This window comes from Bemisia tabaci, unplaced genomic scaffold (genome assembly GCF_918797505.1).
Source record: "Bemisia tabaci unplaced genomic scaffold, PGI_BMITA_v3".
Lineage (NCBI taxonomy): Eukaryota > Metazoa > Arthropoda > Insecta > Hemiptera > Aleyrodidae > Bemisia > Bemisia tabaci.
Genome location: NW_027311751.1, coordinates 18,046 through 43,868, shown reverse-complemented (window position 1 = coordinate 43,868; position 25,823 = coordinate 18,046). Strand labels below are relative to the sequence as shown.

Here is a 25,823-nt window from a genome sequence, read left to right as displayed (position 1 = left end):
GAAACAAATTCCCGAGGGGCAGAGAAACTTTTTCAGGCGTGGAAAAACTTTTTAGGTGTAGAGCAATTTTTTTAGGGGTGGAGAAACTTTTTGAGGTGTGGAGAAACTTTTCTTGGGGTGGAGAAACTTTTTTTAGAGGTGGAGAAGGAATTTGAGCGGGGCGAGGAAATTCTGTGCTCCACTCTGATAAAAATGTTCCCGTCCCTGATCGCGGATATATCGAGTATCTGGAGGAGAAGAGAAAAAATAATAAATTCTTCCCTCCGCCGTACGTTCGATATCATGACTCCTCTGCGCGAAGAAGGATCTTGCCGCGGGAGAACTGATTTCGCTATATCGATTGAGTGGGGTGGAGAAACATCTCTAGGTGTAGAACCAATTTTGCGCGGCGAGGAGCCGATCGCGACTGCTCGGCGCGGAGAAGGATCTTGCCGCGGGAGCGCTGCATTGCTTTCGACGTATCGATTGAGTGAAGTGGAGAAATATTTCTCGGTGTAGAGCCGATCGCGACTGTTCGGCGCACTATAGTCCACAGACTGGATTTAACGGAACTTTATTCGAAAATGCAATGTACAGTTTTAAAAATTGATGGAACTAATGCTTTTTGGGTCGCTGATTTCATTGAACATTTTAGTTTAACGAAATGTTTACATCCTCACCGAGAAACTTGACTTCAAATGTAATTTCTGGCGCTTTAGAGAGTAAAGATCCCCCCCCCCCTATTCTGACGATGAAAAACATGTAAACAACTTGATATTAGGGGGGTTTTAAGCAGCTAGACAGGGGTTTGGACACACTGTGCCGCAGCAAGATCCGTCTCCTCACCGAGCAGCCGCGATCGGCTCCTCACCGCGCAAAAATGGTTCTACACCTAAAGCTGTCCCCCCCCCCCCCCCCCAATCGATATAGCAAAAAAAAATCAATTCTCCCGCGGCAAGATCCTTCTCCGCGCAGAGGAGTCGCGCTATCGAACGTGCGGCGGAGGGCAGGATTTTTTATTCTTTCACTTCTCCTCCAGATATTCGGTATATCCATGATCAGGAATGGGAACATTTTAATCAGGAGAAGGGAGCACAGAATTTCCACGCCTCGATGAAATTCAATCTCCACACCTAAAAAAGTTTTTCCACACCTGTAAAAGTTTCGCTGCCCGTCGGGAATTTGTTTCCCTCCCAACGAGAATCGCTCTCCTTCAAGAGAAATTGTTCCCCCCTCCCCCTAAAATAGGTTTTCGTACAAACGGCGTTCCATAGCAAAAGCCTCGTGAGCGTCGAAGTCCGAGTCTCGGGTAAGGGTGGCGGAGAAGCGGAGAGGGGCCGGAGTGGACTGGAAGGGAAGGAGTGGCGCCGCACAGAGGTCCGGCCGGCGGGACCCCCGTTTACGCATATTAAACGGCGAATCGCGCGCCCTCCTCGAGGGGTTAGGGAGCTTCGCTCCCTGGACCCCCTTCACTCCCTCCGCGAGCCTTGTGGCTCGCTGAGCCACATTCCCATGACTACCACTTTGATTATATTTGAGAGAGTTCTAGAACGCCGTCTTGCAACAGACTTCCAAAAATCCAAGAATACTCCAGAAAGCTCCCAAAAGGACACGGCGAAGACCTCGATTAAAGTGCGCATCGCCTGGAGAAAGTTGGGACAAATTTATTTTCTAATTCATTTCATTCGAGAGAAGCTATTGTCAGTCATGAAACCTTACGAAAGTTCGAAAAAATTCAATGAAGTTCTGGAGAGGATTAATGAAGGTCATCGTTTCACTAACTGTCGCCTGAATGATGAAAATTCGAGCGAGTTCTAGAAAGTTCCAGACTAAGTTACTACTCGTCGCCATGAGACACCCTCCTTGTGTTTGGGAAAATTCTAGAAAGTTCGGGTAGACGGCATTGCTCGTTGCAACTCAAAGGAGGGATGGAAAGGAACCACTGGCCGCGGCTGCGTAGTGTTAAAGAAGCCGATGAGCGCGGCGCGATACTTGATGCGGGTGGTGGGGCGGGGATCCTGCCTAGCAGCCGGAGGGGGACGGGCGTCGCGGCGCGCCAGGAGGGGGAGGGAGGCTGCCGCTGGGATAAGCGGTCGGTGAGTCTGCGCGGTGCGTCGCGCGGGGAGAGGAATTCCTGACACGAATTTTCGTCAATTTTTAGGAGCGCTTAGAGCTGTAATATAAATGAATAAATGTGTTCTTCTCATTTCATTTAAATGAATAAATAAATAAATAAACAAAAAAGCAAGCGGGAAAGCTCTCATACGCAGGTATTAGAGAAGCGGACAGCGTTGAGCACAATTTTGAAGAGTTTAAGCTTTACTACATAATACCTGTTGCAATGGATTCGAGCGATAGAATCCACTGACAAGTTGGGGAAGGGTCACTGAGTAGACTCAATCACCTACAAAACCGTATTGCTAAGACGCAGAGTCTGGGTTTCTGCCTGCATGGGAAAAACAAGCATCGCGGTTAGAAACGTTGCTCTGTGTTTCCTGTCCAGACAACAGCTCAGCTGAAAATTGCAAGGATGAGACAAAGTGATGTCATACAGAGTTTTAGCTCCTCAGTTCCCATGTGAACGCAGTCAGCCCGGCAAATCAGAGTCCTGTGTAAGGCCCTGATTGGCCCGGAGGATTGAGCCGCAGGGGAGAAGGGAAGCTAAGGCGACGCTACTCGCAATTTTCAGAAAATCTCTGAAATCAGTCTCGTTTTAGCTCATCAGCGATTCTGGCCAGGTCGCGATCGGCCCGTCACGCCGCACTATGGTCCGAATAGCCGGTTTAAGCGGCATTAAATCAGATATGTATGTTTAAACCTCGCAACATGAGTTTTCAGGGATTTTTAGGGTCGCCGAGTGCAAAAATGCTAATATTCTTCAGGAAAAATCCATTTTTAACATTTTTATACTTTATATAACTGTGGTAATATTTTGTTCAGAAACCTTAAATTGAGGCACACAGATTACAATGGCGCGGTGGAGCAGTGGACATCGCGTCTCACTTATCTTCTTGATGTCCCGGGTTCGATTCTCGATAGAATTTTTTTTTTTTTCTAAAAGTTTAAAAATTAATTTTACATTGGGTGGACTATAAGAAGCTAAAAGTAGAGCCTCGTCAAACACTACTATCAAGGGAATTTGAAAAAGACAGCTCAGGATAATACTTCTACGTTTCATGGCTCCAGAGGCCTACTTTCAAGTCTCACCGATCAGCCGTTTGAACTTGTTTTCGTCTGCCAAGCTAAACTTAAGCTTAAATATATCCATTTTGATAGATTATTTGTTTGAAACATGGGTAAACGTAAAAAAAAAAACGTTTACGGGACCTCAAAGTAGCTTCCTAAGACAATTTAATTGCTCGGGAGCCTTACTTTCAAGTCCCACCGATCAACCGTTTAGACTTGTTTTCGTCTGCCAAGCTAAACTTATGCTAACATATATCTACACTGATAGATTATATGTTTGAAACACTTAAAACGTCAAAAAAAAAACTTTTACGGGGCCTCAAAGTAGCCTCCCGAGGCGATTCTTTGCTGTTCTTGAGCACAAGTTTCAATTGGTCCCCATCAACTCGTATCATTCTGCCTGGGCAGATTTAAGCTCTAATGCATTCGATTTGCTAGAATATGACAATGGAACATGATAAAAGTCATCGTCAATGGCATATGATAGCTAATTGTAGCAAGTGATAAGAAACGCGAAAACGTCATTTTTCATAAGAAATAACTTGAGGCGATTGTGTGTGATTGATCTGCCACTCAGACTAAAAGGTAGTCTAGAGTCACGACAATAACTTCCGAGTAAAATTACGAGGTGCTCAGAGGTGCAAAGGATATTTTTTGGGTCCTACTTTTGCGATTTTATTGAAAAAAGTGACTATGTCTACGGGTTAATCTTGAACATTAGATATGATGAAAAAGAACAGTTTCAGCATGAAACATCTTAAACTTATCTTATATTTTGTGAATCGAGTGCCCAAACACTTTCAGGTACGGTGAAACGACGAAAACAAGCCCTTAAACACAGCACTGCCGCTCGGTAACTGGAATCGCACTCATAAAGTGCTCCGCGCGCCGCACTTCCCAGGCTTGTCACATCTTTATTAGTGCTTTAATCGAAGTGAAATTTTACAGGAGTCTTCTCTACAGTATGTACTATCGATCTACTTCTTAAAATCTAACTTTTTCCAAACTTCACTTTTTCGATTTATTGCCGCTTAAACCGGCTATTCGGACCATAGTGCGCCGTGCTCTAAACGAACTCCGCGCGGGAGCCGCGTGTAGGTCTGAGAGTGTGTTTCGAGTGTGTTTCATTTGTTGTTATTATTGAAAGTCTGGAGGAGAGGATTCCGTCGAAAGTTTAGAATTAAAGTGTCCGTAGAAACCCGAGAACCGACGTGTAGTTCGTTTTGTCAAAGTGCCCTACCTACCCTTCGTTCCGAGGAGCAGCGGAAGGCTCCTCGCTTTTCTCCTAATAACGTTTACCCTTCCGCTGGTGAAGCTACCCCCCCCCCCCCCATCTTTTTAGAAAGAGATCGAGTGTGTGTACCTTCATCTCTTTCGCCTCGGCGCCCCTTCGGTTGTGTGTGCTACATATTCCAGCGTTCCACTGTGTATGTGTAAACTTGCAAAAAACAATTAAGAGGTCTTTCTTAGGAACTTACATTATAGCTGCAATCGTCAGTTGGACGTGGAAATTTTGGAATCTAAAGCTCTTAATGGACGCCGCATTAAACACGTGCGTAAGGACCACATATCCGAAAAACTGTCGGACCAATTCCTGCAAAGTGGTCAACTATTCCCAGAAACGGAAAGTTTTACCCTTGCTATACGAGATATGATCATAACAACCGAGAACTATCAGAAGTTCATCATCAAAGATGGGTCAGTCAAAGACGAAAATTATAGGAAATGTCGCCAGTTTTCTGAAATCAAACACATCACGGCAGGATGTAAACTAATAGCAGGCACGGAATACACCAACAGACATAACTCACAATCAGTAGCAAAAATAATACGTCAACGAATCGCTCTCGACCGTAAGCTTCATCCATACTCAGCTCCATATTACAACTATTCACCCAAGACCATACTAGAAAATAGTAACTTCGAATTATACTGAGATCTCTCAATCCAAACTGCTAAGATCATTCCGCAAATGTTCCCCTCGACAAAATCGGGGAAAAAACGCGTTTCTCATTGACATTGCTGTACACCATCAGGGCTCAAAATGCGTAGAACAATTGGAGGAGTACACGCCTCTGGGCCTCTGGCGCATGAAGTTAAAAGGCTCTGAAAACTGGATCAAATCCGAAATGTACCTTTCATTATCTCGATCACAGGTTTAACACCTTACAACTTCGTGGATAGCCTACAACGGTTACAGCCAATATCACCAGTCTATACCTTTCACCGCCAAAAAATAAGCTAGGAGGTTAGGTATCTTTTTTTTTTTTTTTTTTTTTTTTTTTTGAGCTTATCGCGCCCTCTTTAGAATCTTTGGCCTTAGTTTTTCAACAAACAGCCACTGCTATGGAACGGCTTCCGTAACCCTAAAAAAAAAAATTCGGGGGGAAAAAAAAGTATACATATTTTTTTCGTGAAAAAAAAAATCCGAAAAAAAAGTATACATATTTTTTTTTTCGTGAAAAAAAAAAAAAAAAAAATATCTTAGGACTAGGTCGAATAACGGCTGGTGTTGCTGGGGGACTCCAGCGGCCGATGCCCGTTGATTGTAAGGACTGATGAGTGTTGAAGACCGATGCGCGGCAAGCCGGGCATATTCAAATATTTCCCGCGAAATTCCAACTGAACCTGCTAGGGGTCACAGTTGGATCCTTAATTGCATGGACTGTGTATAATCGAGACGCGTAGACCCGTTACCTACTTCAGAAAAGTGCGGATGCAGCTTACCTATTCAGGGAACATCCGTATTTAATTGCGCAAGAGCGGGAGTAGGGAGGGGGGAAGGGCAAGGAAAAGTTGTTTATCCCTTTTATAAATTCGAATTTGAGTTCGAGTTACCGCTTAGCGGGATTCAGTGGGATCCCGTTATTGCTCGAGGAAAGGAACGGGTGCGAAAAACCCTTGACTTGTGCACCACTCTGTATATTTATATGAAACTCTTGGGCTATTTGAAATAAGGGAGGACCGCAGATCGGAACTCCGCCTTTAATTGAAGGGGTGTTTAAGGAGGTAGGAGCAGGTTCAGTTGGAATTGCGCGGGAAATATTTGAATATGCCCGGCTTGCCGCGCATCGGTCTTCAACACTCATCAGTCCGTAGAATCAACGGGCATCGGCCGCTGGAGTGTCCCAGCAACACCAGCCGTTATTCGACCTAGTCCTAAGATTTTTTTTTTTTTTTTTTTTTTCACGAAAAAAAAGTGTGTATACTTTTTTTCGGAATTTTTTTTTTTCACAAAAAAAAAAAATTATGTATACTTTTTTTCGGATTTTTTTTTTTTTTTTTTAGGGTTACGGAAGCCGTTCCATACACTGCACTGAAATTAACACTTTATTAACACAAAATTTGGTTGTTTAAAATGTGCGATTCCAAAGCTTGATAGAGTTCCAGATTAGATTTGTTCAGGATAAATTTTGAGTCGATGTTGATTTGAGGGTGTTCTTTCCTTAGGATGTTGAAGATTAAGGTTGGTTGGAGGGTTAAGGACGGACACTGTAGGAGTATGTGGTCGATTGTGCCTACTTGACCGCAGGTGCACAAATCGTTATCTTTGAGTTTGATTCTATGGAGGTACTGAGGGTGTAGCCCATGCCCAATACGCATCCTAGAAATAATGTTGGTTGATTTCTTGCTTAGTGTTATGTTTTCAAACCAAGCTCTCTCTGAAACAACTGGTTGGATCCCTCCGAGTCTAATTCCTTTAATCTTCGAGCTTTCGGTCCAGGATTCTTGCCATTCTCGAAGGGTAGATGATTTTGCTTGTTTTAAATAGTTGGAGTGGTGAATTTTTTCGTTGGACGAGTCAATGGCATTAGTTAAGATTTTTGTTTGTTTATCTGCTAATTCGTTTCCTGGTAAATTGGTTATTGTGTTCTTTGTTGCAAGAAGAGAAATTGCGCTAAGTGAGTCGGAGCAAATTATAGCTTTCCTGACGTTGTAGAGTCAAATTAAGGTTTGGCTTTCCTTATTTCCTTTTATTTCTGCGCTCATTATGGTTCTGCTGTGGTTTAGAATGTATGTTCGGTTGACATCTATATCAGGGCTTACTACCGCTGCTGTTGTTCGTTCATCAGTTTTACTACCATCTGAGTAGAAGAACACACTGTCTTTATTCTCTTCTACAAACTGGGCAAATATGGCTTTATTAGAAGGATCTCCTTTCCTCGTGATTGGAAACAGGATTGAAATTTCTGGTACTGGAAATTGGAACTTGTCGAATCTGACTTCTTCTGATGTTGCTACTCCTTGCCTTAGTTGTAAGAGATCTGTTGCTCTCTTAGTTAGTAACGATGGGTATTTATGGTTATAGTTGTTTCTCTGTAAGTCATCGAGTATTTTATTGAGGGTATCGGCCTTTGTAGTCAAAGAGATGTTGTTGATTTTAAGTATGTATTTGTCTTTATTAGAAGGATCTCTTTCCTCGTGATTGGAAACAGGATTGAAATTTCTGGTACTGGAAATTGGAACTTGTCAAATCTGACTTCTTCTGATGTTGCTACTCCTTACCTTAGTTGTAAGAGATCTGTTGCTCTCTTGGTTAGTAAGGATGGGTATTTATGGTTATAGTTGTTTCTCTGTAAGTCATCGAGTATTTTATTGAAGGAATCGGCCTTTGCAGTCGAAGAGATGTTGCTGATTTTAAGTATGTATTTGTCTGTCACTTGCTGAGCTCTTTGAATCGGGGATTGGATTCCTGATTCAACATATATTGAGTTATTGGGTGATGATTTAAGAAATCCAAATGAAGTTCTCACTGCTTTATTTGTAATCACGTTCAGTACTTTTTCCGATCTATTGTTGTACCAAAATTGGACTCCAAAATCTAAGGTCGATTTGATTAGTGATTTAAATAGGTTTTTAGTTGAGCTTTGATGACATCCCCACTTTATTCCTGACACCATTCTGATGAGATTAGTATTAGCATTTACTTTGTCTTTAGGGTATTTTATGTGGGGGAGCCAGGTCCATTTTCGATCATACATGAGACCTAGGTACTTGAATTCGATAACTAAGTCTATGGGTTTCTCATAGATTAAGATCGGGGCGTGCTCTATTTTTCTACGTCTTGTAAATATCATAATTTTGGATTTAACTTGTGAGACAGTTAGAGATAGTTCATCGAGTTCATTGATCAGGGCGTCTAGATCAGTTTGAATTTGTGGAAGAGCTTCGTGCAAGTATTTACTTCTCTTCATTATTGCTATATCATCCGCAAATTCCAGTAGTTTACAACTGTTTATTCTCTTGTGTAGTTGGCTAGTATATATTAGGAACAGCAGTGGGCTTAAAACAGCTCCCTGTGGGAGTCCTGAGTGGGAGATTCTAGGGCCATAAGTTACACCTCCAAAGTTTACGTAGATGTTTTTCTTATTGCAGAGGCTGTGTATGAGTTCTATTAGTCGGTTATTCACTTTGAGGTCCTTCGTCATACTGTAAAGTTTGTCGATGTTAACGGTATCACAGGCACCTTCTATACAGGGTGTTAGAAAAGAGTAGGGAGAAAATGGGGATCTTGCTCGATAAAAAATCCAACAGCGTTGCATTATGGTGCAGAAAAATACGAATTAAATTACAGTGTTGTATAGGGATTATTGTTCAATATGGCAACGCTGTAAAGTAAAAGTATTGCATGCTGCCCCTTCAATGGTCGGGTTATGCAATCGCGTAATGTAGCCCCTTCAATCTGCGGTTTATGCAACGGTGTATTTTTCAAGATGGCACAGCAGCGTTGCCGGACGGTGGACATAAATAAATGATTTAATTATTGGTGAAATTTTGCAACATCGCATTTTACAGTGTTGCCAGATGGGGCGAGAAATTAGTTAATTTTTCGATACAATGTTGCCAGATTGTGCAAAAAATTCGGATTTTCGGACTTGTAAAAATTTTCGGTTTCGGAAGACCGTATCTAACAGTATGGGCCCGGTATCGGATACTGTAGATTACGGTCTGATCCGGGAAATTGAAAAATTTTCGGAAAATCACCCTCCTCCGATCCGTTGCGGATCGATGCGATTCTTTTCCACTTTCGAAGATCGGAAAACTGTACGGATCGAATTTCGATACGACTTTTCGTTTCCGAGATTTCGGACTTGTAAAATTTTCGGCTTCGAAAGACCGTATTTTACAGTATGGGGCTGGTATCGGACACTGGAAATTAGGGTCTGATTCGGTAATTTTCATTTTTTAGTAATGTGCGCTTGGAAATGCGTACGGGAACCTTGTGTTTTGCGATGAGCGACTGGGATTGGATATTGCAATATTCAGTTTGATGAATCAAAAAATTTTATTATTTTTTTTTTTTTGTTGGATATTTACAGTTAAAGTTACAGTTGAAAACAGTTCGCGTTTAGAAAACGCAAACGCGTTCAGAAAACGCAAACGCAAACGCGTTCAGAAAACGCAAACGCAAACGCGTTCAGAAAACGCAAACGCAAACGCGTTCAGAAAACGCAAACGCAAACGCGTTCAGAAAACGCAAACGCGTTCAGAAAACGCAAACGCAAACGCGTTTAGAAAACGTACACGTTCAGAAAACATGCGCGTTCTAAAAACGTGAGGGTTGTCAACCACAAACATCGATTCCTTCTCTTTCTCCGAACTTTAAATCAACACTTATATCATCAACTTTCCGATTGTTATTTTTCCGGGCCATCCTGATGAAACGGAACTTGCAGTCGGATGATATGTACTTAGAGTACAGGTACGGAGCGGAGCAAATAAGCGCCAGTAAACTCAAGATGAATAGAAGAACGTCCATCAAGGTAGAGGGTGCGCATTTGATTTCCGGACAGACCGGGCACATTGTGATGTTTGCTTCGGATGAGTTTTCCGCTACCGTTGTGGAATTCACTCCAACAACAGCAATGATGATGGTGATGAGAAATATTTTATCAATCATGATTTTTTCCTTGCGATACTGAGAAGAGAATGCATACTATTTATACGAAATCTTTACTATAGAGAGCCGCTCTCCTCTCTCTGGTGTATAATACTATGCGAATCGCACTCAAAAGTCTGCATATCTTCCAGTCCCGTTCGTCTACTTTCTTGTACCCCTGCTTTAAGAAGTACATTATTTCATGCTCGTCTGCGACACGTTCTAGAAGATGGCAAAATCTTTCCGTTATCTCAACTAACCCATAACACCCGACGGGATCGGAAGTGTCTATTGAGCTGAGTTTAAGATGGTGGAACAACTTGTCAGGAAAAAGGAGTCTGGCAAACTTGTTCAAAAGCTCTGCTCGTATTCCTGGAATCTTGAAAGAGAGAGCCTCATATACCGTGTCCAAGGTGTTCATCGCTCTAATCGATTGTGATTTGAGGGTTGGAGCGTCCATACTTGACGAGTTCTTGTTTTGAAATGATCGATCACACTTCCTCGACACTATTTATACGTTCCCTAACTAGAATTGTTAATTTTTCCCACTTGCATGAAAGCGTAGTTTTATATTGCTACTATAAATTATGACTACACAGTTTGTCCGAGTGTAACCGAATCTGGTGATTAGCAAATACTACTATATTTACTTTGATCTAAATTACGACGACACAGTTTGTCCGAGTGTAACCGAATCTGGTGATTAAGAAATACTACTATATTAACTTTGATCTAAATCATGACTACACACTTTCTCCGAGTGTAACCGAGTTTGGTGGTGAATGAATACTACTACTACTATATTTACTCTGAGGTAAATTATGACTTTACAGTTTCTTTTCACTCGGTTATGAAAAGTGTAAATTTGTCTCCGAGCGAAAGTTCGTCGGTCTAGGTTTTGATGACATTAGAAAACCTCGAGTTTAAAATAGTTTTCACTTGTTCACTCTGAAATCTTTTTCAATGAACAGAATCTAGCAAACGTAAAGATAGTATAGATTTTCTGTTGTGACAAACTCAGTAAACTTGGAGCTTAAAATAGTATCACTTGTTCGCTCTGAAATATTCTCAATGAACAGAATCTAGCAAACGTAAAGCTAGTATAGATTTTCTGTTGTGACAAACTCAAAAACTTAGAGCTTAAAGTAGTATCAGTTGTTCCCTCTGAAATTTTCTCAGTGAACAGAATCTAGCAAACGTAAAGATAGTGTAGATTTTCTGTGGTGACAAACTCAGAAAACCCCGAGCTTAAATTAGTATCAGTTGTTCGCTATGAAATTTTCTTAATGAATAGAATCTAGCAAACGTTAAGATAGTGTAGATTTCCTTTTCTTACCGACTCGGAAAACGTAGAGCTTAAAATAGTATCTTTATCATTGCTGCTCAAGAACAAACACAACAGATTGTTGAAACTTTCATCCAATGTGATATTTGTGATGAATTTTATAAACAAGGTGAAAAGCACGAACACTGTGCGGAACAAATTAAGAAGGAGGAGGGTATCAACGATGAAACGCATATTAAACAGGAGCACAATGTGCTCATCCATTGTGATCTTTGTGATGAGTTTTATGCGGAGGGAGAGAATCATGAGCAATCTCCCGAACATATTGAAAAGATGTCCACCATGAAGGACACCTCATCACCTACCGATGACAACAACGATGAGAATCACGTGCAAAATCTCATACCATAAAAGAGAAAAACATGAAGAATCTGCAAGTCACATAAGAAATTTGTTTGAGACTAAAGTACCGATTGTTCAAGTTGAGACTGCTTGTCAAAGTAGGTTGAAAACATTTTTCATCACGAACCTCCAACCGGAGATTCTCATCATCGATGACTACCTACTATCAGCTAAAGACCTCGTGATTGGAAAAATTAAAGAAGAACTCACCGACGAGGCATTGAAGGTAAATATACTAGTTTACGCAGAATACGAGAAAGCTGACGGTAAGGACAAGGAAGGAATGCAGTTGAAAAAATTCAAGACTAAAAACGAAGCTGTTTTCGCGTCAACGGATCTGGACGAGTATTATGAAAAGTTCAGGGCCAAGATCAATAAAGAGTCATTCGATTTTCACATGAACGGATCCGGGTGGGTGCTGAAGAAGATACAGGGTATGGAGCTACGTGTCAACCGCTATTACGCGTTACATCGAGGAGGAACCTATGTTAAGGTGCCATTTTCAACGAAACATGTTGTCAATGTAAATAACGGTGAATATAACGATTGTTTCTTCTTCGCAATGTTGGCAAAGTTCGTCCCGAAGGAAGAGAAGCATAAATATGATCCAGCTAAATGTGTAGATATACTCCATCATTATGATTTCTCGGTCGTTCGATTCCCCACGAGCATAGATGATATTATCAAATTTGAGAAAAGGAACAACGTATCGGTTTCGGTATTTGGGCTCCATGAGAGTTTGGTGTCCAACAAGAAAAAGTATACAGTTTACCCAATTAAAGTTGCCGACCCGGAAAAAGAGGACCACACCGACCTACTATGTCTCTACAACCCCCGTACCTTTCAGTTACCATTATTGCTGGATCAAGAACTTTGAACAACTTGTACGTAATCAGTTGACAAAACATAAAACTCGTATCTACATCTGTAAGAAGTGCTTTACGTACAAGTACTCGATGGAGCAATTGAATCCGCGTCATGCTTTCCAAAAAATTTCGCCTCCGCCAATGCGGGAAATGAGAAGAGAAGACGAAAAATAAAGTTTGAATATTTTTCTGACCAGACCAAAAGACTACTCATCTGAGGAGCTTTCGCGGTCATACAGGACGCGCTTGTTGCATCTCCATTTTTGAAGGGGATTATTGCGTGGGGAAAATCTTAGGAGACGCTTCAAGAAAGTTTCCGCTGACTTCGGAGTCGTGCGGGTTGCATCAATAATTTTGGAATGCGTTCCTGGTGCCTCTCATAGGCATACCTACCGTGTATGGAAGAAAATGATAACTCGATTTTCTTCTTCTTCAAGGTTAAAATTTTAACTCATTTTCAGAAGACAACGTGAATGTCAATCAAACTTGCCCGCCCCTCAAGGAGTCATTTCAAGTACTTTGGAGGCACATACCTGGTCCAATGAGGGGCTGCCAGCCTGTCTGTGACCTCCTGGAGATTTTGTTAAATAGGTAAATGTGTAAACGACTAAGAGTTCCGTTCTTTGGTCCGCTTGGGGTACTCTATGACAGAAATGGAAACTGTCGTAGTGTGATATTTTCTTTATCCACTGAAGAGGGGAACAAAGAAGAGCTTTTGGAGGTTTTTGGCAAGAGGATGGTGACTTGCCCGGAGTCTCTTTACCCAAGTTTTTGGGTTTTTTGGAGTTTATATCATCTCATTTTTGCAAGAAGACTGTTATTTTACCAAATGAAGTCCCCCACTTGTGAATGAATTGGATTACATTTTGCAATAAGGAACCATTACCTCTGGCTCTCCCATATAAGCACATATCTACATAGGGAAACCAATAGCACGTATTCTGTTTCTAAAATGGACCAGAAATAGTGGTTCCTAATTGCAAAATGTAATCCATTTAATGCTTATAGCTATGAGGTAGATATCTCCTTGCTGTGTAGCAAAGTTTCTCGGATCCGTCTTATTTTTTTACACCCTTGAGTGTCATTTTTAATTAATCAGTTCAAAGCTATTTCGACGATTAATAATTAATTGTTAGATCGAAGAAGAAATTTTCTTCGGAAAGCTATGGCTGAATTGACTTTGCAACTGAACTTGTGAGAGCATCAACTGAGGCAAATTTTGCAGAAAGTTATACATGGTAAGTGATAATTATTTCAACGCTCTCTTAGTTTTAAAAAGAGATGAGTTTTAAAAATGAAAGTCTACACAACTGTAGATATCCCTGAAAAGAAATACGATTGTAGAATCCCAAGAAAAGAAAAAGAAGAAAGAAAAGAAATACGAAGAAATCCAATGATAAATTGCAACTACGTTGGGTACTTATTTCAAATTAATTGCTCTAAAAATTGTTCCTTCAATGAGTAAATAGGCAACATTCTCAACACTATAATGCAATAGAAATAATTTTACCATGGCATTGAAATTTAAAGAAATGTGTGCTGCTTGAGTAATAGAAGTTTGGAAATCAGGGCATTCAACAGCTTCCCAGACCTCATTAGTGTAACAATAGCTACGTTTATGCGAGGCTCGAAACCGGGGTTTCACGAAACCCGAGTTTGTAATGCAAGTTTCCTCCGTCGGGTTTATGCGGGCGCTGTAACCCGACTTTCGCGGGAAATCAAACTTTCCGATTTTGGCGCTGTTTATGCGCATATTTTCGATTGAACTTGAATTTCATGTTGGCGCCATTTTCACAAGCTATACTTCATTTTTCCACTATGAATTGATTCAATAAATTATTAGGTATTACTCTTTTATCCTGTGTATGTTCAATTTTTCCACAATATATAAGCGGAGGCTTCATCTTCACTAGAAAAGCCTTTACTGACTTTCTGAGCAACAGTTGGAAAAATGACAGTAGATGTTTAATCATTTTACGTTCATCTTTAAAATTGAATGAATACCTAATCTCAACAACCCTCCAAATCATGCTCGAGCTTATATTCTGAGTTCAGAAAAGTTGCCGTAGGTAATTTTTAGTGATGTTAAAAATAATTGTGGCAGGCGCGGAAATTCATCATGTTGTTGATTGAGCTTCTAATGATCTTACAATAGGTAGATATAGGCATTGAAAGTGTAGGAGTGCTAATCCAGTAAAGCACCGCACCTTCACTCCATGCTGTCGTAAAGATTGTGTGTCTGCCATTATTGTAGTGAAACAAATGAAGAATCGGGATATACTTATGGGAATTCCTCCTTCAAGATATGATCAAAATAAGCAGATATTGATAGGTCAACAATGTATCGCTGAAGCAGAAGCGTCTAAATCCTCTTGAGGCAACGGACGGTGACAATCTCAACAAACTGGTGACGCTTCACAAATTTTGAATTTCCACATTCCCAGAGACACGCGCTGAAATCCTGTTTCTCACCCCTCTTTCCGACTGCTCTCCGAGTCCATGAGCAAGACAGGAAGAAAATAGGCAAGCTACCTACCACTGTTTGCCTACCTATGTGTGTTTTTCTTAAACTTGATTTTCAAAGGTGACTCATGTAAAGAGCAACTGACAAACAAGATTTCAGAACCTGCCATTGCATTTCACTAACCTAAGACACAAACCCAACCTTACCATTGATATTCTTTCGCTTGGATTGTATATTATTCTCCCACTGAGATTCGATATGAACTCAATTCAAAAATCCTTCTGAATTTAATTATTCAGGTAGATTGGATTCTGGAGCTCTCAGTCTATCTGTAAAGCGCATTTACTAACATTCACTGCTGTCAAAAGATATTTTTGCACAGGCAGAGCCACTTTCCACAGTTGATGCATCTCTAACGCAAAAGCTCAATTATGACAAGTGGTTCAACGACCAAAAATTGTTACACGCCTCAATAAAAACCTTATTCTTATCTCAAATTGAAAATCTTGGATCACAGAGCACTCACCGAAGAATCTCCTTCCTTCTGCATCAGTATGAGAAGAGTGACGATACTTTGGAGCAATAACTTTGAACTAGTTTCAATAAATGATGGCCTCAGAATTTGAGTCATCATTTACAAGAGATTGGATCAAAGAAATAAGTCAGCAGGTCACGGTTGTGGCTGGTCTCACACTTCCAGTAGGACAACCAGGAAATAGATACACGGATAACACACAAATTCAAGAGCTACGCAGCTCTGATTGGATCAGATTTTAGATTTAATCGGTAGATTGAAATGAAAAAATTCGGTACACTACTTAAAGGGAAGCAGGGTGCCTTATCTTGAAATCCTAGGCAAATCGTGCGGATACAGTAAAAAAGTTCTCCGCAGATGATGAACTGGTAGGTAAGGCTATTACTCAATTGTAGCCTGTAAAGCTCTTCGCTTGCTTTGCTTCTGTAGTCATAAAATGTTGATTAGAGTTGCAAGAATAATCTGAAAAAGCAGTAATAAGCCTGGATTCCATCTGACACTAAACACCTTCACTAGAAAATAACGTCCTACGTTTAGCTAAATAATGATAAATAATCCACATATAACTGAAGGAATCACGCAAAAGTGCTTCAGAAACAATTATAGTAAAATTATGGTTGTAAAAAATGTTGAATAATGGCAAAATTAAAGCTAAATCGTGGGATAAGCACCAGTTGTTTACGAACGTTATGATAATAAATCCGCCATATTGCCGATCGCGCACCTAAAATCGCATCTGAAGTCGAATTTCAACTAATTTCAACCTCCGGTTCGTTTATGCGGAGTGCGGAAACCTAGTCTTTAGTGTAAAATAAGGTTTCAAACACAAATTTTGGAAACCTACATTTCGTTAGTTCCGTATCGTTTATGCCGTGATTTGAACCTTGGTTTCAAACTCAGGTTTCGATTGAAGTCAGGTTAAGAGGCTCGCATAAACATAGCTAATTTAAAAATTGTAAGGATCAAAAGTGTCAAGCTCTCAGAATTTTTGTTCTCTGATTATCAAGAAGCCCTGCTAGAAATGTTCAGTGTCATTTTTGTTTTTGTTTGTGAAAGGAAATTATTTTAAGATTTTCTTGGCATTCTTGGTGTCCTCTGAGACTCTGAGAATTTTTGTACTTTATTTTTCATCAAATAATGAACATTTTCATTGTAATTTTTGTCTATATTTAGGAGAGTACATTATTCAATGATTATCTTCAGTATGTATTAGATCTTTCCCCCAGCGACAAGGTTTACTGAAATTTTAAGAGATCTATATGGATTACATTTTGCAAAAAGGAACCACTATCTTTGGCTCTCCAATAAAAGCACATATCTGCATAGGGAAACCAATGGCATGTATGTTGTTTCTAAAATGGGGCAGAAATAGTGGTTCCTTATTGCAAAATGTAATCCATATAGTCCTCATAGGTACTGACCTGCATCATGGTCAGTATCATCTTTGAGGAGTAAATGAAAACAAATTATTTTCTCTTGGTTCCTCAATTCAGGGCTCTGATGAATAAACCCTGTTTGACAACAATGTTAGTAGGTAAAATTGCTCCCTCCAAAATCCTTTGAGCGGTATCAATTTAGTGGTAAAGTTATCAACGACCCTCATTGAATCTCATCTGGTTCACTGAATTTCTGAGGGATAGACAGGGTGACAGGTTCTGTAAAAGTTAGGAAATTAAGCCCTCCTCACTGTGAAAATATGTCAGGTAGTTTTGCTGCGGAGCATTGAAATTCCTTCTCCCAGTAAAAAAATTGGACTTTTCAGTTTAAAGAGACTAAACACTTTAAATTAAGTCAAGTAAAAACTTAAAATTTTTGTGAAAAGAATTTTTATTTGAGACACCTAATGTCAAAAGAGGACATTCCAAAATCAGGGAAAAGTTAGTGACCACTAGGTACGCTTAAAATCCCAGAAAAGAATTTTCTGCCCATCGAAGTCATTAATTACACAGTTTTCAGAAATTATGTTGGATTATTTATCAGCAGAGAAATGAAAAGACTCTGAAAGTCTTTGTGGATGAACTTTGTGGATTGCGGTAAGTAGGTTCCCAGTTTGGCCATGGCATTGATATATTTGTTTCGTCATTAATCATTATCAATAAAAATATCCCTATCTACCGTAAATGTTGGAAAACCAGTGTGCATGTAATCTGGTAATCCTTAATTAATCAACTGTAGATTTCTTACCTGCTAAACTGCCTGATGAGTTGAAAAAAATGTTCACTTTGAGACAGATTCTTATGTCCTGGTTCATGCTTTCGTAAGTTGAGTTGCAATGTCAATTCCGTCGTAGCTTTCAGCAGAAAATTTCTTCCTTGATATAACGTTTGATGATTCATTGTTGAGATAGCTTTGAACTGATTGATGATGAATGAAACTAAAAGTGCCATTAATCGATGAATCAGAGATCAAAGTAAGATGTGAAGCTATAAGAGCAGGGATCGTAACGGACAAAAGTGAACGTCTGTTCTACGTGTCTAAACTGAGACTTATCTGAGAAATTTAGCGACACCACACAGAGGTTTTCACTTCGTAATAAAGCTTAAAATTATTTATCACTGGAGGAGTTTCTTTAGTAAATTAGCATGCTTAAAGGTACATCCTGACGTGAGAGAAAAACAATGGTATTGGTACCTGAGCATAAGTATGTATGTCCTTGAGTGTTCACGTAGAAAGACTCTTAACAAACATTAAATAAGGAAACAAAACTGGATGAAGGTACTGTAATACCTAATTTACTTTAAAACTGCTAAGAGAAGAACCAAAAGACAAATCTCACTTATCTTAAATGTATAAACACTTGGTATTGCTCAGAGAAACCTTGAGCGAAATGGACTCATATCCGTAGAATTTGAGGAGTAAAAAGGCTGTAATGCCAGAAAAATGTGAGCTTCACGCACTCTTGAATGGATTCAGGATTACATAATTTTAGTGAAGCGACTTTGAATCACTTGATTTGAACCAAAAATGAAGAGAGAACAATGAGAGAATAGAATGGTGAGGTTTCGAGTTCTAAGATTGGATATTCAGAATTCACTTCACAATGAGGCGATAGACTTCTGCTCCAGGTTGTAAAACACAATGATAATATGATTGTCACAAACATCGTTGAAGTCGTAAATAGATTGAATTCATTGAAACCAAATGATTTCATATTGTCTCGATCGTTCTTGATGTCCATGAAATAGGAACTAACCTAACATTCGTGATTTGTTTTGTTGTTCCGCTCGTGAGTTGAATTGGTTGATGACTGCAGAGAGCACTAACACTGTTACTCTACCGTGTCTATGTTTTAGTGAAAGCGGGTTTCATGATTTTCGGGATGCTGTCCAAGATACAGCCTAAACAGTAAAAGTAAACCCCAACTTATGTATAGTTTTAGGAATCCTCATATCTTCAAGATGATTCCTGGAAATAACCATAACTTCATTCCAGAATAGTGTAAGCGAGAAATTCAATGATAAACATCGGCAGGTCGGGTCGCCCATTGCACCCGAAAAGCAGTTTAGACGCAATTTTTCTCTTAGGATGCCTTGGATCTTAATGAAACTTAAATGCACACTACACGGGAACATGACAATTCTTTTGATATAACATTATATAGGGCTCTGATGTCTCTTATTCTCCATAGCTTGTATAGAACGTGAAAATGGTCAAAGTGGATACTTTTCGCTATTTTAGGCACACATGCGTAATTATCTCGTTTAATAAATCATCACCTCCTTGAAACTCAACAGTTCGTTAGACGGGACCGAGACGCATCTTTAGACACCAAAATTTCTGAAATCCGTTGCTCCGTTGCTTTGAAAAGCTTTTGAAACCGCAACTAAAAACCCAAATAAGCCAAGTACGTGTAACTATGGTGTCGTTGCCTCGACCGGGCTGTGCTGTGTTGCCAATTGTTGGAGGATAGGTTACTTGCCCGGTTGTGGCTACCGCCACTCATGAAATTTTAGTTACGAAACATGTATCAGAATGCTGAAATTCGTACCTTGTCTAGTGGTCCATTACGTTCTGTACGTCAAAAAAACAAAAATTGGAGAGTCATGGTAACTAATGTTCAGTTATATGACTTAATGTTAGATTCAGTGGTGATGTAGGTCTGTGTTGAGGTACCATCATGAAATGTACTTTTTTTCAATAGCGCACCAATCCGTGTACTTTTGTACGTCACAGCCAATCTTCAGGATGGTTGCCTTGCCACCACCGTCTGTATTTTCTCTATGAGCATGAGGCATGAAGTCGTGCGTTCCAGCTGCGAGTAATCAACTTTATTTTTATTTTTAAAATGATTATTATTATATTTTGGTAAGTTTCCAAATCCTCTCATACATTGATATGTTTTACTTTTGGTGACTTATGAGCTTACATTGGCGCCTTTTAAATTACAATAGTGACTTTAGGATGACATTGGCAACTTAACAATGATATTCGCATCTTCATGATTCCATTAGCGACTTTATGATGACGTTTGTGATTTTATGATGTTGTTAGCGACTGTACGATGACGTTAGCAACTTAATGATTGCATTTTTATTTTATTATTTTTTTTTTTATTGGGTGAAATAATAACAATCTACAGACTGGTAACTTAAATGTCATGTCGTAAGGTTAGGTTAGAGTATAGGTTAGTTTAGTTTTAGTTCTTAACAGTTGGTTTTTTCTGCGCATGATCATTCTTAGTCTCTCGGGCAAAATATTAACAAATGACGCATTCTAAAAACTCAAGTAAGAATGAAATAGACAGCAATTACAGTACTATTAGAGTTTTTTATAAAATTTCTATACTCCTTTAGTAGGTAGTTCCCACCATTCCTTGTAGCAGCATACAGTTTTAACAGCAGTGGTTCCTCGTTTTAAACGCCCATGGATTTTCCTGCTGATGGCGCTCACAAAACTACTTAAATCTTTTTGCAATGCTAGCGATCTGGTCCTGTGTTTTGAACCAAAATTTGCCATTTACTTATAAATGAGTCAAAATTTCACAACTGGCTGGAAGGAGGTGCTGGGAAGGCCGTAAAACTATTAGCTTTAGACTTGGTATTATTGGGTACTCCGTTCCAGTTCACCTGAATTTAAACCTGTCCCTGCATGGTGACCAAAAATAATCTTAGGTCTTGTCCACGCGAGCGCGTTTTGTGAAACTTGGGGCTAACTTGTTTCAGGAACTTATCATAATTCAGCAATACTTAACTGATTCCAAGTATCCAGAGTTTTCAGAATTAATTCACTCAAACTGCACTCGTGTGTCTCAAAGTCTCAGAAAATTGGTATAATCTCATTCAGAAGATCACAAGAAGGAACAGAGGATCACAGGAAGGAACAGAGGATTTGGTTCCTAATGCAGCTAGATCAAATTTTCAAGTTAAAAATGGTTCATAATTCAAAAATGAAATAATAAATTACCACTTCTAAGAGATGATAATTTTGTTTCAGCTGCTGCAAAAGGAAAGAGATCGGCACCTAGGAGGAAAAATTACTTAAATGACTCACTTGATTCTTGTTTGCCTTAATTTCCGGTTCGACTTTAAAATCCAAAGTAAAAGCGAGAAAGATGCAGCACCAGCCACAGTTTTCTTCGTCACAAATTTACTTATGTTAGGGGCCATAATTGGAATAAGTATCTTCGGGCCCAAAAAGTCAACGTCCGAGATGAGAATTAAACGACACTACCATTTAAATAAGAAATAATAATAATGCGAGATTAGAAGGGCATGAAGACGGTTCCGACAATTTGTCGAGTAACGCAATTACATAATCTTGTTAAGCGAAAACGATGTACTTAAAAACACAAATTTTTGCTCAACGCTAAGTATTTTTCACGTAGATCACGTCTTTAGAGCTTCACAGAGAGTATGGAAGGTTAGAGGCCCGACTCAATGCTAGGTAATTGAAACAGAAGCGCTCGCAGCGCGCTCGCTGGCGACGTACGCAACTACTATTTTCTATTGTTTTCCACAGTGACTAGCGGTAGAGTCCCTTTATACCCAGAGTAACGACAACTCGATTATCAGCTGACTGGCAGCCGACCTTGGCTGGCCATGGAGGCCGAAACTAGTGCACTCAAACGAACGATATTGGGGGATAAGGATCAGGAATCTAGAGTCCCTTTATACCCAGAGTTAAGACAACTCACTTTTGGTTGGGCTGAAAGTGGCCTAAAAAAAAATCCAATTCTGATTGGTTCTCGCTCATGGAGGCCGAAACGAGTGCACCATGATGGCGGTACCTCGAATGTGAACAAGAATAATGAAAATATTACCTAATTTTGGTTTATCAAGAGTAAATTGTTATTTCCATCGGTCCAAAATGAAAATAGATTAAGAAATTATTCACAAACCAATCTCATTTTCTTTTTAATTAATCAATTTGTTGATGTTGTTGTTTTTGTTTGACAGACATCGCAGGATTCCTGATCCTTATCCCTCAATATCGTTCGTTTTGGTGCACTCGTTTCGGCCTCCATGGCCAGCCAAGGCCGGCTGCCAGTCAGCTGATAATCGAGTTGTCTTAACTCTGGGTATAAAGGGACTCTACAGGAATCCTGCGATGTCTGTCACACAGAAACAACAACATCAACAAATTGATCAATTAAAAAGAAAATGAGATTGGTTTGTGAATAATTTCTTAATCTATTTTCATTTTGGACCGATGGCAATAACAATTTACTCTTGATAAACCACAATTAGGTAATATTTTCATTATTCTTGTTCACATACGAGGTACCGCCATCTTGGTGCACTAGTTTCGGCCTCCATGAGCGAGAACCAATCAGAATTGGATTTTTTTTTTTAGGCCACTTTCAGCCCAATCCTGGCCCAACCAAAAGTGAGTTGTCGTAACTCTGGGTATAAAGGGACTCTAACTAGCGGCGGGCCGCGGGCATGTTGCTGCCGGACCAAAGACATAAAGACGGAGTGCTCGTATCTAAAAGCACGGGAAAAAAGTGAAGCCTGGTTTGGCGCTGGGTGCTTGTGTGAGTGTGTAAATGAGCGCGGGAATCCATGGCGGCAAACGGAAATTTGATTTGAACTTGTCCTCTTGATTTTTCCTTATTTCTTCTTCTAAACGTGTTTTAAATGCCTAAAACGATTATATTAAGAAAGTTCGGTCTGCGTCCTAATATAATTCACCTACTTTTGCTCAGTAACAGGCAGTAATCTCAGATAATGTTAGTTTTTCTTCTGCTCATGGTGGTTCTGCAGGTTCAAACAGGCCGTTACTGTGCAAGATGACCGTTACTCCCTAATGAAATTAATCGGTCGACGACGGACCAAAACTAACCTAAAGTTAAAAAAATATGAGTGGGTTAGTGAATTTGGGCAAAAATCAACCTAGAATACTTTGTTTCCGCAATTTTATTTAGTTCCCGCCCTACATTTGAATTTCAAACTTGTCCCGATTTCCCCGCCAATCCTCTAGCCAATAGTAGAGGTGGTTGAAAAGAAGCTTCATTTTTTGCTTTTAGCCCTCCGTCTTTATGTCTTTGTGCCGGACCACCTCCACTATGGTACGTCGTTTGGGACTTTATTGAATCATAACCTCTACGCCAAGGCGGATAAAGAATGGTGGTCGTATCCTCGCATCTCGTACCCTCTTGACGTCACGATTGTAAACAAACCCAACTGCGGAGTTAGGGGGTTTGAGGCATTTTGAGGTTTACACTGCACTCTAACGCTACAAGGTATTGTATAGTCACTTATCATTGTAAGTATTTCTGGCGTTGATAGCCCGAATTTAAAGTGAAATTACTGCGGTGTATTTTATTTTGCTATCTTTATCAGTAAATAATTTAAAAACCGTGAGAGGTTTTTTTTTTTTCTTTCTTTCTTTTTTAATATTTCTTATTTTCTCCATAGGTACCTGATTATCAATATAATTTTTCGGGGAATCCCCCGAACCCCCTTATCTGCGGGGAGTCCTCCCTTTGTTTTTCAGAAATCCCCGACCCCCTCTCCGTTTTTCCAATTTTCACACTTGTCTCCCAAATTTCCGAAAGTACAAATTTCTCCTGGAAGCATCAAAAAGAAGAATGATTGGACGTTATTTCCAAATTTCTAAGGAAAAACTACCGCATTACAGCTCTCAAAAATCCGAAATATACTGAGTCCAAAATGATAGGTCCAGTTTCGTCAGAAAGTTGCACATGTGCGTGAAGGAACGAGCCCATCGGGTACATTTCTTTAAACACAAATTTCAGCCAGAAATATTAATCATTAGAATGATTGTAACTTCCTTGCAAATTCTCCGTAAAAATTTTACCTCAGACTACGATCTGAAAGCGTTTCATCAGGAAGGAAAACTCATAATTCCGTTTGGAAGTTGTATGAGCCTCGCGCCGCGGCATCGCATCGGGTACACTTCGGGTACATTTCGGGTACATTTCAAATCGCGCGGTAAAAGCCCGTACCCTCTGCACGTCACACATCTTCAAGATGGCAGCCAAAATCGAAATGCGACCACCATTCTTTATCCGCCTTGCCTCTACGCTACTCTGAACGCAGTTCTCTGGGACTAAACTACGTCACTGGGGACTTTACCAATAAAACCCAGTTGGGACATTACTGATCCCGCCTCGAAGTTATTCCTGCGTTGCCAGCTGTAATTTTCTCTATCAGATTATTATTTCCGTTCTACGAGCGGCTAGAGTCCCTTTATACTGAGAGTCAAGACAATTTGAATCCATTTCTGATTGGTTCCCGTATTTTAGGCCTCCACAGTGTCACAAACGGGAATAAAGATTACATTTTCACCAATTGCAAAGATTATAATCTGGAATGGACCAGGGAATTACGGGTTCGGCAAGGAACAAACGGAATGAGAGGAGGAACGGAGAAAGGCATTTGAGAATGGGCCGATCAAAGATTACGAAAAACGTTCAATTTCTGTAATCTTTATTCCCGTTTGTGACATCCATGAGCCGAATTGTCTTGACTCTCACAAGGGGTAGAGTCCCTTTATACCCAGAGTTACGACAACTCACTTTTGGTTGGGCCAGGATTGGGCTGAAAGTGGCCTAAAAAAAATCCAATTCTGATTGGTTCTCGCTCATGGAGGCCGAAACGAGTGCACCAAGATGGCGGTACCTCGAATGTGAACAAGAATAATGAAAATATTACCTAATTGTGGTTTATCAAGAGTAAATTGTTATTTCCACAGGTCCAAAATGAAAATAGATTAAGAAATTATTCACAAACCAATCTCATTTTCTTTTTAATTGATCACTTTGTTGATGTTGTTGTTTTTGTGTGACAGACATCGCAGGATTCCTGATCCTTATCCCTCAATATCGTTCGTTTGGGTGCACTCGTTTCGGCTTCCATGGCCAGCCAAGGACGGCTGCCAGTCAGCTGATAATCGAGTTGTCGTAACTCTGGGTATAAAGGGACTCTAACAAGGGGAGTCTTTGAAGTGACATCCTGGGATTTTGCTTGTACATGAAGAAGAGACAAATCTAAGGTTGACGTACTTTCTTTTAGCCGCCACCTCCCAACCGTTCTCGAGATATCGATTTTTAAAGTTACGATTTTTGCACGTTTCCGCGCGGAGTTCTGGCGAGTCTACTGAGCGCCGGCAAGCTGCACGAAGCGCGTTTCCTATGGCCAGAGATGGAAAGTGAAATTTCACGTTTTGAAATTTCACGAAATTTCACGTGAAATTTCATGAAATTTCACAAGGCCCGAATAAATTTCAAAAAAATTGAAATTTGTTGATTTTTCAAAGAAATATTGTTACTAAGCCTCGGAAACGGTTCAGATGATCCTCCTGCTGATGCAGCAGAATATGACCCACTAATGAGATGCTACACCCAAAGGAGGGGGCACAAGGGGGGTTTTAGAGAAAGTTAGCCCTAACCTAACCTCCAAACCAAATGTAAACAGACATGTACCCAGCAAATCGCGTGGCCGTGGACAAGATTATAAAGCCCTTTCCACACGTCGCAAGTTTTGCTGCAAGTGAGCCGAAAGTGAGGGTCATCGATGCGCTGTTGAGCGCTGACGCCCGATTTTACTTTCAATAGCGTTCACACGTTGCAAGTGAAAGCGGCGCGCGCACTTTCCTTTCGACCAATGAGCGTCCTTTGTTTTGTTGACAATATTCACCGGCACATGACTTTTGAGAAAAGTTTGAGGTTATGTATTTTGTTATCCTAGTGATCATAATGCAAGGAAAACTTTTTAATACAGTTCTTTTCGCTTTTTACGATGGATACCGACCTCCTTATTGCT

General features: G+C 40.1%; 1 protein-coding gene across 3 annotated transcripts in view; it reads right to left on the bottom strand.

The window, feature by feature from the left end:
* Positions 1 to 21,443, bottom strand: part of LOC109039912 (ATP binding cassette subfamily D member Pmp70) — a 135,093-nt gene extending 113,650 nt beyond the window's left edge. For all 3 annotated transcript variants that reach the window (XR_002009771.2, XM_019055638.2, XM_019055639.2), the window contains exon 1: positions 21,088 to 21,443. Coding sequence is in view for 2 of the 3 variants with exons in the window: in XM_019055638.2 (XP_018911183.1) it covers positions 21,088 to 21,203 (116 nt within the window). In the remaining variant the exon portion in view is untranslated. The remainder of the gene's footprint in view (positions 1 to 21,087) is intronic.
* Positions 21,444 to 25,823: the final 4,380 nt, after the last annotated feature.